This window comes from Oncorhynchus nerka, linkage group LG10, assembly GCF_034236695.1.
Source record: "Oncorhynchus nerka isolate Pitt River linkage group LG10, Oner_Uvic_2.0, whole genome shotgun sequence".
NCBI lineage: Eukaryota > Metazoa > Chordata > Actinopteri > Salmoniformes > Salmonidae > Oncorhynchus > Oncorhynchus nerka.
Window position 1 is genome coordinate 49,616,338 of NC_088405.1, and position 19,836 is coordinate 49,636,173.

General features: G+C 41.6%; 1 protein-coding gene across 1 annotated transcript; it reads right to left on the bottom strand.

Moving 5' to 3' along the window:
- Positions 1–4,691: 4,691 nt before the first annotated feature.
- On the bottom strand, positions 4,692–11,736 carry LOC115135449 (pre-mRNA-splicing factor RBM22). Its single transcript, XM_029670147.2, has 11 exons — positions 11,644–11,736; positions 11,217–11,270; positions 11,005–11,034; positions 10,602–10,734; positions 10,334–10,434; positions 9,084–9,256; positions 8,676–8,876; positions 8,375–8,539; positions 8,079–8,170; positions 7,720–7,845; positions 4,692–7,528 (listed from the first exon to the last, which is right to left on the bottom strand). Exons 1-11 carry the CDS (start codon positions 11,695–11,697, stop codon positions 7,386–7,388), a joined length of 1,272 nt encoding a protein of 423 aa, XP_029526007.2. The 5' UTR covers positions 11,698–11,736; the 3' UTR covers positions 4,692–7,385.
- Between the last annotated feature and the right edge of the window lie 8,100 nt (positions 11,737–19,836).

The window sequence follows — 19,836 nt, forward strand, 5'->3', positions numbered from 1 at the left end:
AGTAGAACATCTCTTTACTTTTGAGCACATTTTAGGAAAAAGTCATACATTTTGTAGTTTGTGTGGTTTCATTGTTGATACATTATTTGTTTATTGAGTTGAATTGAGACTGTGATGCAAAATAAATATTGAATTGACAAAATCTGCTCACGTATGCATGCCTTGTTTGCACCATCAATTCCAGCAATAGGCAAGCACTCTTCCATCCCCTTCCTGTTTGTCACTGCTGTCAGACAGTAAGTCAGTGCTGCCCCACAGTGGGGGACTGTCATCCTTACACCTGTGCCAGGAATGGCAAACTCACAAAATACAATCCATGGGCTGTGTCAAATACATTGCAAGTAAATGCACATTCCTGTCACACACACGATAAGGGCTCAGCGAACAACTGAAAGAGAAGTATCTGTTTAGCTATAGACTATGCTAATTCAAATCAAATCTGGGCCGAAGCCAGTTCCACTGCTTTCCCCCCCCCATTCTTCCCCTCTTATCAGGGACTGATTTAGACCTGGGATAACAGGTGGGTGCAACTAATGATCAGGTAGAACAGAAAACTAGCAGTAGTCTAGACCTCGTAGAGTAAGACTTGAATATCCCTGGACTATGGTGTCAATTCAGAGTCGATGTCAGCAGCTGGATCATGTTTTTATTATCAGGGTTATGGATGGATGACAGCTAAATCATGTCTCATTAGTCCCCGTGAGGAGTACAGCACACTCTGACGACCACTCACTAAGATAAGCCTGTGTTCTAAAGTGGGTGGTCCGACTGTTAGAACCCTGTCTTTCACCAGCAAAGGAAGCTCTGCCTTGAATAAAGAGACATACTCAAGACCCTTTGCTAGGACACTCGGAATTGAGCTCAGGTGCACCCTGTTTCCATTGATCATCCTTGAGATGTTTCTAAAACTTGAGTGTCAACTTGTGGTAAATTCAATTGATTGAACATGATTTGGAAAGGCACACACCTGTCTATATAAGGTCCCACAGTTGACAGTGCATGTCAGAGAAAAAACTAAGCCATGAGGTCAAAGGAATTGTCTGTGGAGCTCCGAGACAGGATTTTGCCGAGGCACAGGTTTGGGGAAGGGTACCAAAAAATGTCTGCAGCATTGAAGGTCCCCAAGCACACAGTGGCCTCCATCATTCTTAAATGGAAGAAGTTTGGAAACACCAAGACTCTTCCTAGAGTTGACCACCCAGCCAAACTGAGCAATCGGAGGAGAAGGGCCTTGGTCAGGGAGGTGACCAAGAACCCGATAGTCACTCTGACAGAGATCCAGAGATCCTCTATAGAGATGGGAGAACCTTCCAGAAGGACAACCAGCTCTGCAGCACTCCACCAATCAGGCGTTAATGGTAGAGTGGACAGACGGAAGCCACTCCTCAGTAAAAGGCACATGACAGCCCACTTGGAGTTTGCCAAAAGGCATCCTAAAAGGACTCTCAGACAATGAGAAACAAGATTCTCTGGTCCGATGAAACCAAGAGTGAATTTGTAGGCCTGAATGCTAAGCGTCACATCTGGAGGAAACCTAGCACCATCCCTACGGTGAAAGATCACGGTGGCAGCATTATGCTGTGGGGATGTTTTTCAGTGGCAGGGACTGGGAGACTAGTCAGGATTGAGGGCAAAGATGAATGGCACAAAGTAGAAGAGAGAGCCTTGATGAAAATCTGCTCCACCAGAGCTCTCAGGACCTCAGACTGGAGCCAGAGCCCTAACCGATCGAACATATCTGGAGAGACCTGAAAATAGCTGCGCAGGGACACTCCCAATCCAACCTGACAGAGCTTGAGAGTATCTACAGAGAATGGGAGAAACTCCCCAAATACAGGTGTGCCAAGCTTATAGCGTAATACCTGTATAAAGGGTCTGTATATTATGTAAATGTGATATTTCCATTTTCTATAAATTAGCAAAAATGGCTAAAAATCTGTTTTTGCTTCTTTGTTATGTGGTATTGTGTGTAGATGGATGAGGGGGGAAAATGACAATACATTTTAGTAGGCTGTAACGTAACACAATGTGGAAAAAGGGGTCTGAATACTTTCCGAAGGCACTGTATGTATGTGTGTGTGTGTGCGCGTATTTAAAATCAGCAAAAAAAAGAAACATCCTCTCACTGTCAACTGCGTTTATTTTCAGCAAACTTAACATGTGTAAATATTTGTATGAACATAAGATTCAACAACTGAGACATAAACTGAACAGGTTCCACAGACATGTGACTAACAGAAATGGAATAATGTGTCCCTGAACAAAGGGGGGGTCAAAATCAAAAGTAACAGTCAGTATCTGGTGTGGCCACCAGCTGCATTAAGTACTGCAGTGCATCTCCTCCTCATGGACGGCACCAGATTTGCCAGTTTTGCTGTGAGATGTTAACCCACTCTTCCAACAAGGTACCTGCAAGTTCCTGGACATTTCTAGGCGGAATGGCCCTAGCCCTCACCCTCCGATCCAACAGGTCCCAGACGTGCTCAATGGGATTGAGATCCGGGCTCTTCGCTGGCCATGGCAGAACACTGACTTTCCTGTCTTGCAGGAAATCACACACAGTACGAGCAGTATGGCTGGTGGCATTGTCATGCTGGAGGGTCATGTCAGGATGAACCTGCAGGAAGGGTACCACATGAGGGAGGAAGATGTCGTCCCTGTAACGCACAGCATTGAGATTGCCTACAATAACACCAAGCTCAGTCCGATGATGCTGTGGCACACCGCCCCAGACCCTGACAAACCCTCCACCTCCAAATCGATCCCGCTCCAGAGTACAGGCCTCGGTGTAACGCTCATTCCTTCAATGATAACCGCGAATCCGTCCATCACCCCTGGTGAGACAAAACCGCGACTCGTCAGTGAAGAACATTTTTTGCCAGTCCTGTTTGGTCTAGCGATGGTAGGTTTGTGCCCATAGGCGACGTGGTTGCCGGTGATGTCTGGTGAGGACCTGCTTTATAACAGGCCTACAAGCCCTCAGTCCAGCCTCTCTCAGCCTATTGCAGACAGACTGAGCACTGATGGAGGGATTGTGCGTTCTTGGGCAGTTGTTATTGCCATCCTGTACCTGTCCCACAGGTGTGATGTTCGGATGTACTAATCCTGTGCAGGTGTTGTTACACATGGTCTGCCACTGCGAGGACGATCAGCTGTCTTAGGCGCACTGTCTTAGGCGTCTCACAGTACAGACATTGCAATTTATTGCCTTTGGCCACATTTGTAGTCCTCATGCCTCCTTGCAGCACACCTAAGGCACATTCACACAGATGAGCAGGGACCCTTGGCATCTTTATTTTGGTGTTTTTCAGAATCAGTAGAAAGGCCTCTTTAGTGTCCTACATTTTCATAACTGACCTTAATTGCCTACCGTCTGTAAGCTGTTAGTTTCTTAATAACCGTTCTGCAGGTACATGTTCATTAATTGTTTATGGTTCAGCATGGGAAACAGTGTTTAAACCCTTTACAATGAAGATCTGTGAAGTTATTTGGATTTTTACTAATTATCTTTGAAAGATAAGGTCCTGAAAAAGGGATGTTTCTTTTTATTCCTTTGTGTGTGTGTGTATATATATATATATATATATATACATACTGTGTGTGTAAATATATATAAATATATATAATATATATATAAATATATATATATATATACACACATTGAGCAGATGTTATTGCGGGTGTAGCGAATATGCTTGTGTAGAGAATATAGTGCTTGTGTTCCTACCTCCAACAGTGTAGTAATATCTAACAATTCACAACAATACACACATCTAAAAGTAAAAGATTGGAATTAAAAAAATACATGAATATTAGGACGAGCAATGTCGGAGTGTGTATTTATACACACACACAAGTGTGTGTGTGTAATGTGTGTATAAATATACACACAGTGTGTGTGTGTGTGTGTATATTTATACATACACACACATTACACACACACACACGTGTGTGTGTAATACACATAGTGTATTTATACACACACAGTGTGTGTGTATAAATATACACACACAATGTGTGTGTATATACACACACACTCCGACATTGCTCGTCCTAATATTTATGTATTTTTTAATTCCAATCTTTTACTTTAGATGTGTGTAATGTTGTGAATTGTTAGATATTACTGCACTGTTGGAGGTAGGAACACAAGCACTTCGCTACACCCTCAATAACATCTGCTTAGTGTGTATGCGACAGATACAATGTTATTAGAAAAAAGCAATAAGATAAAGGATCGGAAAACTGCACCGTCTTTGGAAAAGTTTCTTACACCAACATTAAAAAGTGAGTTGGATATCTGGATATCGTTCTGGAATTCTAAGACATTGAGACGAGTATGTGTTCTGTTGGTTCGTCTCATGATATCACTGAACAACTCCTGTCCTATATAGAGTGACCTCCTGGTTTCGCTGTGACCAATTTACTCGTAATATCTCTGGATTTGTACTTGCTGTATTGTTACGCAGTAACAAAACTATAACATAAGCACACAAGCTTACTGCGACTGTTTCTACCTGCCATACTCTCTGACCGCAGGGTGTAATGCTACTGACAGGAATGATACAGGCACAACACTGTGACATGGCCAAGCAGAGGAAACAGCTGGTCCAGGAACTGCGCATGGAGACACAAGAAGGTGTGTCAACCACCACAGTCCGCTGAAGGAATCATGACGGGCTACTTAAAAAGAAAGCCACATTGCACTTTATTAGAGAATTCGATCATCTTTGGATTCAATCCTATTTGATTACAAAAAGTTAATATATTCCATATCTACTGGGGCATAGAAATGTTTTTTGACTTGATTGTAGTAATCAAACACATTCTTGAAGTAATCATCCTCGTTGATGATCGGAAAAAAAGTATGATGTGCCTGTCTCAGACACTGTTACAAACAGTGAGAGGCTAGCTACATGATTAGTGTCTGCAATTCAGTCATGCACTGTTAGAGCCAGTTGGTCATATTCTATGGAACACAGAAGACATACGGAACATTGAACGTTGGCTGTAGGCCTACGTGTTGGAGAAAAAAAACACACGCTCCAGCTTGGGCAGTGGCTTCACACCATGCTACCATGACCCACTCACTAGAGGGCTTTTGAGAAAAAAAGAGGGCAAATTTAATATATGGTTATACTTAGTAATTCATATCCTGAGACCCATTTATTTCTGTAAGGGCACCAATGCCATTTGGAGGGACAGCAGGTAGTGTGTGGATGTTCCCCCTGCCTGGGTTTGAGCTTCTGTAGGCCAGTGCTGAGCCTAGTCTGACCTGGGAGAGCATGTGTAACCGGCGCAACTTCAACTGCACCCCCCAGGGGCTGGGCCACCCAATACGCCGATAAAATTAAGACTTCATACCGGTGACACCATGACCGCTTTAGAATTTAGACGACAAAATGATTTGCAGAGGACTTATATTTGTACTCTTCCATACATTAACTGGGAGTCCAAATAGTGGATAGTTACTGTGTTTCTTGAGAAAATGTTATTCGCTCCCCTGTGTTTTTCTGCCACAACTAATAAGATCAAGAATGCCTTAAACCAGGTAATTCATTATCAAGGACAGAACTTGGTAAACTATGTACATAACTTTTCAAATGAAAGGATAATTCATGACGCTAAAATGTGACAACCATACACTTCACAGTTCTATTAAAACATAGACATTTACAATTCTACAGACATGGACAACTTCAGCAATCTTCAGATAATAGTGCCAACAATTGGAATTTCTGAAGACCGTTAAAGCTGTAATACTTGATGAAATTGCCATGTCCGTTTGGGATATTACAACAACAAAAAATACAGCAAACAATGAATACTTCCCCACCCCCCTTTGACACTGTTGCACACAAAATAGAGCAGAATATGTACTGCATAAAATAAATTCCCACAGTGCTCACCTCCATTTCATCAACAGCAACAAAATAAATAAAGGAACTGTTTGCCCTAATGAGGACTCCATCTTTAACATCTGACAATTCTGCACAAAATTCATGATATACAGAATAATTTTGTACAGAGGGAAATAGTTTGACATTTTCTTGTATAAGAAATGTTTTGTACAATATGCACATTTTGCAAACATAAACCTCCCTCCTTTCAAATCTACAAGCAATCAGAGTTAGAACCAAGGGTTGGAATATAAATCATTTTACAATCGTTTCATTTTTGAACAGAACCATTATTTTTTTCATCCCGTTTCACTGTTCTGACCAGCAAAATAAAGTGCTGAACCGGTTCCAACATATAGCTTCCTTCATATTCCTTTTTAAACCTCTGACATATACATTTTTGTTTACATTTAGCTCAACATTTAATTTCTTCACCAATCAGTGCGGATAGAGCAGCTTGCTGTGGAGCGAGTAAGCGACTTAATCTGTATAGGAAAGTTGTTAAGCGCAAATAGTGTTTTGCCGTAACAGCATGGTTTAATCATAATGAAAGACAAACACACACACTGTGTGCATGGCGTGAAATGCAACAGAAAATTTGAGGGTGAGGAGAGAGAGAGGATGGAGGAAGCTTGCCTTGAAGCCCTGGGCATCTTGTTATGACATGCATTATCTGAATTAGGTCAGCAGAATTATACCTACGGAGGAATGGCTTCTATGGAGAAACTTTGAATGTCATTGAACTTCCGAGTTGGTTTAATGTTGGACCATATCAAACATTAGCTAACAAGCTGTGTGTGCAGAGCAGAACAAGAATGAAAAACACATCTTACCTTTTTGTAGTTAATAAATCCAATGTGAGGTGTGAAAACAATAGTATCCTTAACTATCATTGAAAAAGTCAATTCATTCTTTAAATAAACATCTCTCCCTAATTTCTGAATGATGCGTGTAACGTCGTCAGTAGACTACAGTAACCTATGCTTCAGAGGGGAGGGGCAAGTAGCCAACACACACACCCACTGGCAAAGATTTCCACCTGGAAGGCAGATGCTGGAATAAGTTTGAGTGACAGAGGGCTTTGCATAAGTGCTTCGTTGCGATGTTTGTAGACTGTTCCGGACCACTATAGATCACGGTTTCAAGTTTGGGGTTCTTTTCCTCAAATAATTTATTTTCGGTTCTGCTCCCTGAACCGGTTCCAACCCTTAGTTAGAACATAGGTTCAAATGGGGGAAGGTTTAAGGAACCATTAAAAATTACACTGTTCAGAACTCACTTTTCCTAACCAGCGAGACCTTGCTGGGTGCACAAACAGAGGTCATTCTCTCTAACGCTTTGAACACGGATCTCACATCGGTGAAACATGTCTACAGTCACTGTGCCTGGTTTGTTTATAGGGTGGAATTGGTCATTTGGTAAGGAATTGGTATAAGACTAAATCAAAATGTCATTAAAAACAGCAATCACTATAACCAGTAGGGCCTAGGAGCCTCCGTGACGACTGGCGTGTGCACCCATGCGCTGTGGATCCTGGGAGGGGTAGTGGACATGGCCAGGAGGCCTCATCCCAATGGGATGGGGTATCGCCATGGGGTCCATCGAGTGGAACATAGGTGGGCCAAAGCCTGTCGGGATGGAAGCACCACAAGTTATAAGTGCTGCTGATCTGCTTTCGAGGTTAAACAAAGAGTCTTATACAGATAGATGGGAGTACATTAGGACTCAGGATAACAAAACACTTATTTCAAATGTGGTCCTCTACAGGGGGGAAAGTATGGGAAAAGGTGGGAGAAGAATTCACGGGACTCTTGTTTACCTGGAGGGGGCATAGCCACGCCGGGGGGTGGGGGTAGACTGATGTTCATGACAGGAGGGGCTGAGTTAGGGCCCAGGTTGAAATAGTTGGTAGGGGCGTCTTCATCCACAGGTGGCGGAGGTAGCGCTGCAGGACAGAGGGTCAGTATTGACAACCACATTATTGAAGAGTATGGTAAAAATGTGAGAGTTTGTCTACTAAAAGATAAAAGTATAGCTCTTGTGTGTCCCGTGCTTCTACATCTGCATTGCTAGCTTTTTGGGGTTTTAGGCTTTTTCCCCCCTGGTATCTGTATAGCACTGTGACAACTACTAACGTTAAAAAGTCTTTATAAAATAAATGTGATTAATTGCCCTCACCTCCAGGAAGTCCAGGTACCGGCTCCAACTTCATCCCCATCTCAGTCACCCCTTCCCTCTCCCTTCCCTCCTTCCCCCGCGCTCCCTGGGACCTGGGACAGAACACATATCAATCAATTAATGTCACACTGTGGGCATTTATACTGGGTTGAAAACGCACAGCTTGTAATATCTATGATAACAGAGCAATCAGTCAACAGACGAATGGGCACCTGCTGGCACAGCCATCTGTCACTAGTATTACAAACCACAGGTGTAAGTGTATGAGATTGTCATATCAGAGGGTGGGACTTTACCTGCCCCACTTGACGTTGAGTCTGCGACCTTTGATAATGAGCTTGTTGAAGGATTTCTCAGCAGCCAACTCTGCAGCCTGACGGGTGGCAAACTGGATGAAGGCACACTGCTGCCTCTGAACGATGGTGGTGGTCCGGATCTCCCCAAACTGGTAGAAATGGTTTCTGTTTGGAGGCACGCGGTTACAGCATGACTGCCGCACCCAACCATTGTAAACATTCAGCAAAGCACACGTGACAAAATTTCATATGCTTCATTTGGAGTAAAATGTACTACATTAATTCCCGAGCAGACACTCACCTGAGCTCTGAGTCAGTGATGGAGTCTCCGAGCCCCCCCACATACAGCGTAGTGATGGACTTGTCCTCTGGCGTATCCAGTCTAGGCATGGTGGAGGCCCTCTTCAGTAGCTTGTCAGCCACAGGGTCATTGATACCATAGTAACGGTCCTTAATGTTCTGGTCTGCCAGGGGATCGTCAGGATCAGTTGGCTTCTCATGCCTGGAGTTCAGTGATTCACAGTTAATGAAAGTTAAAGCAAAACATATGTCAACATCCTTGGAAACAATCTTATCTTGGACAAAGTAGATAATCAGACCTTAAGTTTACTTTTTCCATTGGCTCATAAGTCAACAACTGCCTGATGTTTAACATGTGTGTCAAGTCTCTCTTTGCACCTTTGTTTTCTTGATGTTGACAGTTGCTCACCTGTAGGGACACTCTTCTCCTCTCTTACATTCTCCCTTCACCCAGAAGGAGCAGATGTGTGGTCTGTTCCTCTTGTAGTAAGGCGTGGTGCGGGCTAGCTTCAGAAGCATGTCACTAGAGCTGGGGGCCTTACCCAGGAGACCCACTGGCCGTGTACCATCAGAGTTCCCTATCTGCGGTCAGGAAAGAGCTACTGTCAAGAGGGTGCATTTTGGTTCCATTAAGCCCCACAGATATTGGTATTTTGGGTCTGATACCAATTCTGATTTTTGGGGAGACAACTTAGACAACATCTGCAGAGGAAATGAAAAGGCAAGATTTTTACCCAGCAAGTTCTCATAAATTGTCAACCAAAAGAGCAATTGTAGAAGTCATAGGTTTCAAATGTTGAATTATTACATTGTGACAGTAATGACACATCATGAATGGTCAAAAGTGTTCATATCAGTTTCCGGTGGGATCCATGGAAACGCATGGCATTTTCATGGCTTTCTTTTGCAAATTACTATGAATTCATTAATTAATTTCTTAAAACTTGGCAATACTAAAAAAAATATTAAGGTGTGGGACATTTATGTGTGACAAGAAATAACTAGCAGGTCTATTTCGCTCCAACAGCTAGAATCTGTCCGTCCACAATTAAACTGTGGGAAGCACCAGACAACAGAAAGAGCTGTCCGCTACTATAAAAGAGATTGCTTGTGAGGAGATCACCTCTGCCCTTGACTTACAATTCAAACCCATGAATGAATAATTGGCAGTGCTCACTGCTAAAGTGGATACCTATTCAACAAGTACTCAGATAAGCATGATATTTCCTATCGGTATCGGGCTGATAATATCGGTGAAACTATTTATTCGTCGACCTCTAATTAAAACCAGGGTGTTCAATTTAACAGGAAACCTCATGAAGAATGAAATAATGATGAATGACCTGGACATGAAGGTACACAACTCAGACCAGAGGTCCAAAGAGCAAATATTTTTGGGTGGAACTCAAATCAGTGAGTAAACATTGTCTGGAATCTTTCCAATGGAAAATGAGAAGGGTCAAAGGGTGCTATCTGAACCTTCTTGGCATGAACATGCTGTAAGGGTATTTACGAAGCAAGCCAAGTTATATGACAGAATGTAAACGTAGATCTGTCTGACAACATTAACATTAACGACACAATTAGAAGTTTACTCACGGGACTCAGATCTTAATGTTAGGACTGACCTTTTATCTTAAATAAGGGAAAATACATCACCTCTCTTTCCATGTTCTGAGTGTAGTATTCCTTGTTCACATCGGATTTTGGCACGTCGTCCTTGATTGACAGCCCAGTGTCTCGGACCTGTATTGGCAAGCCTAGATGAAGGAGTAATGCCAATTTAGACAACAGCCACCCTGAACATGTCTGAAGTGCAATATCTCTTTTATAGCCGTACAACTATGTGTATGTTCATTCTCTGGATGGTAACAGGCATAACCTGGCCAGAGGATGAGTGTTCCAAAAACTGTCTTTGTTGACTCACCATACTCTAGATCCAGCAGGCACGTCTGACAGACATTCTTCATCTTACTGCAAGTCTGGCACACCTCTGTCTTTTTGAATCGCATGCGGGTTCCAGGACACCATCGGAACACTGTGAAGGGCCTGGCACATATCTAAGCAGGACACAGCGGTAGCAGTGTGTCAGTCTGTTTAGATTGCACAGTTTCATACTCTGTACTTTAGTATGGTTCTTTAACTCCAGTGTTGGAGAGCTGATTTATGTGCAGGCTCTCTTTCCAGCCTGGCAGTAGCTCATACGAATACATCAGCTAGTCATATATTGCACACCCAGTATCTCCTCAGAACCTAAGTTAGAGAACTCTGCTATATGAGTAAACAGTGACTGATTATTCAACTAAGAATTAATTAACTTAATTTCTTACCTTGCACTCCTTGCCATATTTCTCCTTGGTCTATCAAACATAAAGTGTGATACAGGGCGAGTTTAAAAAAAAACAACCATAACTAGAAGAACATGTAAAAAAAAATAACAGGTTTCAGCCATAGAGAGATGGTTTCATATGAAATTTAGCATAACATTGTTAACAGTTAACTCCTACAGAGCAATAACCAAAAGACAATTGATTAAACTTACCATTCGAATATAAGGATTCTCTCCAAGACATGTCTGGCAGAGAATAGGAAAATCCTGTGCAAGGGAAGATTAGTACATTACAGCAACAAACAAAACAATTAATGTCAGCTAGCAAACGTATTAAGGTTAGCTGGAACCAACTTATGTTCACATGTTTAGCTAGCTACGTAGCTGTGAATGTTTTATTTTGCAAGCGCAACGACTTGGTAAACTAGCTAGAAACCATATCTGATTTGCACTGTTATTATTGGGCGATTCCATGCCAGTTACCTATTAGCTAACATTAGCTAGCTAAGCGAGCTCAAATGACAACACTTGCCTAGTACAATGCTACCACCGCTTATTGACACAGTCAATGTCACGGAATTACAATGACATGTTCCTTTCAAATAATTCTGATTAACTGAAAATGTCATTTCAAACATACCGCGTCTTCCCAATTTTGTCTGTTGTAAATATTAGCTCCTAAAGATGTCGCCATTTTCAAAAAGTTTGCTTCCCAGCATGCAATGCAGCACAAAAGCATCTCACGTGATCAGACCAAAAACACGCACACGCGTTCACACACACGCTTTTAATAAAAGTGTATAACTATTATTTCACAGTCGAAACAACATCTACAACAATTATTTGGATAATTTTAATGTGTGGATAATTTTAATGTGTAACGTGAATACTTCTACCAGCACGGTTGTGCGTATATAGCGGTTGCTCATTGAGGAAAGGGGTAAGTAATTTACCCCCAGTCTCTCATGTGTTTTTTTGTTTTTTTGTTAAATTATCTGATCGGATTTCGGTAATCAGATGGGATTAAATGTTAGAATTGGGGTTTTAAAACTTTTAAAAAAATATTATTATAAGGATTTGGTAACCCATTCTGACCTTTAAACAATATGTTGTTGTTGCGTTTTTCAAAACTCAAATAAATTGATTAGGAAAATGTTGATGCGAAAATGTTGATTATTTTGATCCCACTGGAAGGGTGGATTTAGAAAGGTGAAATGCCCTAAAACCAATAAATATTAATGTAACTAAGGTGAGGAGTTTTAAGAAGTTCTTACATCTGAAAACCAAAGGTTAATTATGTTAAATGAACTGCGGTATAGGTAGGCTATGTGGTCAGTTATTTTGAGAAGTGTCTAGTAAATGCAAGTATCTGCGTTCTATATTTATTTTATCATTGGGACATCCGTACCCTATTGAAGTTGACATTTTACATTCTTAAGTAAAGGTTAAGGTTATGGCTAGGCTAAGGGTTTAGGGCAGGGATGTCCCAAGGACCTCGGATAGCACTAACCATACATTTATTCATGTAGTTTAGTCATTTCTGTTTTCCTATGAAAGTGTAGACAAAGTAGCCTACCTGTCCAGTAGATGGCAAAGTGTAGGCCTGTTCAAAGCACTGAAAATCCAGATTCTGTGATCTTGATATTGTGGTATCTAGATCAGATCCTATCTGATTATTTTCTGGGGGAAAAAACAGCTAGATCGATCTGATCCTGAATAGCAAAAAAGACGATTACAAATACGGATAATTCTGATCCAGATAAAAAGTTTTGAAAAACTGGGCCATGACCGTGATGATTAACGGCATGTCCTGAGCAGAGGTCAAAGATACTACTATTTATCTGTAAAGCCGTAAGAATAACCAGGATTAGGGATTAACACATTTATGCATTTTAGTGATTTCATAAATGCATTATAGCAAGGCACAGGTGTAAAGAGGTATGTTTCTGTTGAAGAGCAATGGATCAACTCTCTCAGAAGACTTCGGATCCCTGCCCCATTCGTGTCATAATCACAATACTATATAGTATGAAACCCATGCCTTCAGAGAGAGAGGAGAGGCCGAGATGTTTCGAGTGAGAGAAGAGACAGAGATGATTGTGATTCTTATCCCATCGTGAATGTTCAGTGGAATGTGTAATTTTTAATAACAGCCTGTATTCAATAAAACAACAATATAATATTGTTATATTGTTGTTTTATTATATATATATATATATATATATATAAAATCCCAAACTAATGTTGCAATGAGCCTCAGCAGCTTGTTGACGTTTTGTTTTAGGGGGGGAATCAGTCGAGGGATTGTTACGTCATCGATCGACCATTCGCAACTTTCCGAGAAGGCGACCAGGGGTGTATTCATTGCGTATTGAAACGGAAACCGTTCACATTTTAAGAACCAAACAGAGCAAATGGAACAAAACGTTGCGGGGCCTACCTGCATTTGTCTAATATAAACTCTCGTTTTCGTTGCAAAGCATTTCCAGTTTGGAGGAAACGGGGTCTGTTACAAAACGTTTAACAACAGACAAAAGGTTTTGCAACAGAATCGGCTTAATGAATACTCCCAAGTAGAAGGAGTGAGGCGAGCCCACTCGTGTTTCTCTCTCACCCTAGGAGTAGTCTAAATCTATACCGGGACGCCCCATTTCTGTTAAAGCCGAACATCAAATCCAGCTTTTATACACCAAGCTTTGGTCGTGTCGATGAAACAATCAAGTGGGTAAGTTAAATGGGTTTGTGTAGTAAGCGTGCTGCAGGGAGCACACGCGTTCCCGGAGAACGCTACTGTACTTAAGGTTAGCCTCTGAAAGTCTCCGCTTCTTCAAATTCGAGAATTTGGAGAAGCGGGGAGCCAGCTACTGTAGCTACAACGACAGATCAACGAGGACATCGTTAGTTAGATATGTATGCCCTTTTAAACGGTTGTCTAAAATCATAAATACCTATATTTATAACAATAAAACAAAGACTACACAGTGATTTTTTTAAAAACCTGGTAAACTGCAATGCTAATGCATATGATGATAGCTAGCTTATCTGGTAACGTTAGCTTCACACTGAATCAGCTAGCCTACGAGCTAACGTTAGTTCTGTTAGCCAGCCAAACTATGAGTTGAAAACAGCCAGCTATTTTCGGTGTACAGAATCGATCAAGCTAACTAACTAGCCAGGGAGGATAGCATTTAACGTTACAGCTTTTGTGTCCGTGCACAGTTGCCGAGTGAATGTTTTATCTCCAGAAGACTCACTTTGCGGTGATGAATATAATACAACATAGTAACATGGATATTAATGTTGAATGCATCTTATTATGCCAGTGCTTAATAAATGTAACCATTTAAGAACCCCAGTGATGGAGCCTACTACTGCAATGCAATGCACACGTAAACAGCAACATGTCCTGTTTTGTCTATACTTGACCCTAGCTAGCTAACGTTACTAGCTGACAATGTTGCCAAATTGTGCACACAGTTTGAGTGTTATAATAGATGTGTAGCCAACTACAAATACATTTTTTGCTTGCTTTTGCGTGCTCTTTTATTTAAAATGTATTCTTTTTTAAATTTAACTAGGCAAGTCAGTTAAGAACAAATTCTTATTTACAATGACTGCATACCCCAGCCTAACCCGGACGACGCTTGGCCAATTGTGCGCCGCCTTATGGGACTCCCAATCACGGCTGGTTGTGATACAGCCTGGAATCGAACCAGGGTCGCTTCTAGCACTGAGATGCAGTTTCTTAGACCGCTGCGCCACTCAGGAGCTCCATTTTCTTTGCACTCATATTCTCAGAGGATCTGCAATATGTTTTTGCCTTGGTCACTCTCCCTCTTGAAATTGTTTTAGCAGAGCAGTTCTGACCATATTGTATTCCTTTCCTGTGAAAAGTAGATTACGTGTCGAGATTCAGGCATATGCCATTTCCTATAGCGATATGCTTTGTCTACTTCTTTCCGTTCCTGTTGGTCAGTTGTCAGTGCACTGGGTCAGATTGCTTTTTGCTGAACACTTTCAGGAGTGATCACTTCATATGGCTGTATTCAGAAATGTTTTAAACCGTAGAACACACTTTATTTGGAAATAAAATAAACCTATATTTTTTAAATATATTTTTTATTTTATACATAGAAACATCAAGAGGTTCCCTTTGCATACTTATGCATACAATGTGTTTTTCTTCATGGTGTGAGACAGACGTCAGTGTGCTGCTGACAGATTAGCTTCCTCCGCTGTCCCTGTCCCCATACCAGGCTCAAACCAGTGATCCTCTGCTCCCAGACACACGTGACCAACATCCTTGACAATTTACCAACTGTTTGAGCTATTATTCGATAGCTCCATCAGCGAGGGCTTATCATAAGTTACACTGCACATGCAACACAGAAAATGTTCCCTCGCCGTGTCAGGTTAAGCTTTCCTTTATCACGGGATTGGACCCAGTCAACCTTCCAATCCTTGGACCTCTAGTCTAAACCTCCCTCACCGAGCACTTGCTGTGATACTCCACAGGGTGCTTCCCTCTCTACTATAGTGGGTCACAGTCCACCACCAGCACTTAGGCAAATTAATCAGAATCTGCTCATAGCCCTATTTCTACTCCCCCTCCCCGGGAGATGGCTTATTTGAAGAGTGATGACTTGGGCTACATAAATAAAATTGAAATGCAAACATTTGGTTCTGATGTTACGTAAGTCTATTCAAAAGGGTGTTGACATTACATTTATTAAAATCATGTTTTTTTTAGGGTGCACCTGACCTGATTAGTGTCTTACATAATTATATTTATTCTGTTTTAGACTTAATTTTTTTTTTTTTGACAGATTTATCTAAAGGTACATTTTTCAAATGGATCTCATTTCATCTATTTTATTTGTCAAAAATCTGCCGTCACTCATATCTCATGCCATAACATTAGACAATGGTACCGTTCATGCACACATTATGTTATTGTAAACCACTATGTGGAATTGGTATTTTACTGCATTCAACAGATGTTGGTTTCCAATTTTGAATCTCCTAAAACCCAAACCCCACCCTCTGCCCTCCCAAGTCCATGATGTATGCTCCCCTCTCACAAGGCACTTTGTTTGCCTGACATGACGCACTGACATTAATTAATTGCTCGTCTGTGATGAAACACATCATTGTATGGAGAGAGTCCCTTCGCTCTGCCAACTTTCTGCCTCTAGACTTCACTGTGATGTTAGGTTGGTGAACACATGTGCTGCTGGATGTTACAGGCCTGAAGTTGACTGGCCGCAGTCATTGTACAGCAGTTCGAGCGCCCCCACTAATGATGTGTTCATAACTTTTCGTCATGGTTGCCAGGACTCATAGGCTACACTAGTTTTTCCATTTTTATCCAGGGCGAATGGAGATCGAAAATATCACTAATCTATTTAACTTATTGAGTGTAACCACGGAAAGACTTCACCTACCTGATAGATTGTAATGGATAGTAAATCATATCCAAGACTCTCCTTTAAGCCACCATTAGTGACTTTTTGGTCATAAGCAATTATGTTTAGGCCTATCTTGTGGTGGTATAATCTGTGTAATGGACTTTTAGCAAAATGAAGACCAGATGTTTTTACAGTATAATCTTTTAATGTTTTATGGACCGGACTGTAGATTTTGTTAGTGTACTTGAATTATACCTCGGCTTTGAAATGCTCTTAAAAAGCCTACTTTTTGTAGGTATGATCAAGATCATCCTCCACTTGTGCAGTATCCATTAGTATATTCCATTAAACTGTTACCATAGATGGTTATGTAATAGTGTACTGCAGATTGATTATGCCCCTCAAATTAATGGCATCTAGTCCCTGCTCCCATGACCTGTCAGTGTCCGGTTGCAATATTGGTCAACTGAGTTCTAATGTATCCCTAATTGATGGTGAAACAATCTACTTAAAGGTGCAATATGCAGAAATTGCGCCGCCATTTCATGGTTGCAAAAATACTAATAGTTCACCTATTTTCGGTTTATGACAAAATAAGCAATGTATAGTGTAGAGCATCATTGTACCATCTAAACTGCTTTCAAATATATTTTTTATTCAGCAATATGAAGTTGATACACAAAAACAAAAGTAAAAGATACGAAAAACTGAACTTTAGAATTGGAAGCATAGAAATAGAGCACATAGAACAGATCTGCCACTTAGACTTGCTTCCAATGAGTGACATCTATAACATACACTTCTGTTACATTTTGAGCTTTGAAGAACCCCTGGGGCTGTGAAGCATGACCTTGGTTGCTCATCAAGCCATCTATTGTTTGATCGTGCAGTAATATTACAAATTATTGGAACGTTTGATGAATACAAGTTAAGTACCTCCTCTCCCATTCAGATTGGCTCAGTAGAACAGTAGGCTATTTGCATCAGGGTGTGTTCTACATGGTCCATGAGTGAACAAGTAGTACTGGTAAGATGATGTACTCTAGTCATGATATTCCACTATTGGGTCTGTAGGCCCAACTATATTTGTACACATGCAATACTCATTGCCGCTTAACTCAATTCCATACATTCTGGCAGTACACTTCCTTCTAAAGCAAAACAATTTACCAAAACAATTAAATGGCTACGAACTTAACCACATAACTGCCACTTGTGGTGGTCAGGAGGAGGGTTGATTGTCCCCGTCTTGTGGTTTTGGTAATCAGGAGTAAAGGAACCGGACCACATAATGCCTATGGCCCTGTGTGCCTGTCACTGGTCCTCTCCCCAGTCCCCATGCTGCCAGCCAGCCAGTGCCTCTCTCCTCCAGCTCTCATTCTGTTCGACACGGAGGAAAGAGTAATTAATCTCCAGGAGGAGCGTGCCAAATCTAGGGACTGCATAACAATTTGTCTTCTTCGCAGGGGCACTGCCAAGTTCTGCCTGGCCCAGTATCTCCCTCCACCCTCCCTGCTGGAACCGACACTGAGCAAGCTGTCACTTTGCCTCTCTGTCAACACAGGGATATTTGTGTTCAACTCACCCAAGTATCAACTCCTTCTCATTCGCGGCAGAATACATCAGCAGCTGGCCTCTTATCTCTTGGCACAGCGAGCCGCTTGACTTCATTAATAAGGTGCATGTGTTGTTCTGGAAGTGTGTGGGGTCAAAGTTCAGACAGTGAAGGATAACGATATGATGTCTAACTGCTCTGAAGTAAGGCATAGGGCAAATGATAGGCCTAGTTTGCCACAGTTTGCTTTTAGTTAGATAAAAGGCCTAGCCCCCATCTGTTGTTAAACCTTCCAAGTCAGACATACTGTATTCAAAGTCCTGGTTCTGTGTGTGTCTGCGCATGTACACGAGCCAACTAGCTGATTCTCTGTAATGACTGGGATTACTCTGTTGATCCATCATCTTAGACTAATGATTATCCAGGGGTCCTTGCTACTATTGTAAACCACACTAATGTAATTTGTTTGACAGAGATCAGTTCCTTAGGTTTACACTACTGGATTATTTTGACTGGTTAAACTGAAATTAGAATTGATTGAGAGTAGCGTGATAGAACAATGGGGACTCACTGTCTGCTTGCATGTTTGGAATGCAGTTCATGGTAGTATGACAAAGAGTGACACTAAATGCTCTAAGAATGTGCTACTGTTTCATACTTGTGAGTCACTTATTTGTCTGTGGACACTATAGTTAATGAAGTTTGTTGACCATATGGTTCTGCTCTTTTATCCAACAGTGTTTGTGCCTGTCTGTCTTCTGATTTAGTCCTGTTTGACCCGGCAGAGCATCAGGCATGCAGGTCCAGATTGATTTCATGAGAATAGATCAGAGAAGATTCTCACCAACAAATCAGTGCGCCGAGTTAGATCTGGCTGAAGAAATGTCTCTACATTTCCTGACAGATGGGCAGCATTTGGGAAAACATCCAATCATCCCCCCCCACCCCCCTCTCATATCCACATTGCCATTGTTGTTGTCACAGCTGATGTGAACAGCGTTGTTGACTAAGTAAAGAGCCTCTGACACATGAGCCACCATGTTTCGGTGTGTGCCAAATTAGCACAGCTAGGCTAGATGGGCTGCTGTTTACTCAATTGGCCATTGCCAGCTTGCACTCACAGTTGCAACAACAATGCTGTCATAAACACACTATGTTCAATGCATGCTCTCTCAATACCAATGTACATTTTCACACTGTAAGGATAATTAAATGGCAATAGCAACAACACATACTGGCATGTCAATAGCAACAACCGGTATTTACCAGCATGTCAAATCCACTGATCTGACAAACCAGTGAGGTCCAAAATGTACATGTTAGTGTCATGGTCATTGCCCAGGCCAGCAGTGAAAATGTCACAGGAATAATGCTGAGTATGATGTTAATCTGAGTATGATCCGATAATCCCGTGGGCATGAGCCTTGCAGCTCGACCACTGCAGGTGGTTGTATTAGCCCTGCATCTGTAATCACATGGATCCAGATAAACACATCTCCACGCAACAAGCGTGAATTACATGTCCTTGACTCTGTAAATGTCGCCACACACACACACACACACACAGTGGCATACAATCCCCTGGGTATCAGGCTGCCATTCCTTTCATTTTCAGTCAGCCGTGATACAGTAGGAAATCTGCTGCTTGTTCATTTACCCCAACGTGAGATTGGCATGATGGTACCAGTCTGCAGTAGAGCTTAGTGATGTATTTTCTGATCCAAGGTGGTGTAGCAGTCGGACGCGTGTGTTTGTCTTTTGTTTTAAACACGAAAAAGACCGGCTATTCACACATGATATCTTAATCTCACTTTCTATCTAGGAACTAAATATAATTTTCTGCTACCCGCCTCACCTAATGTGGTATGGA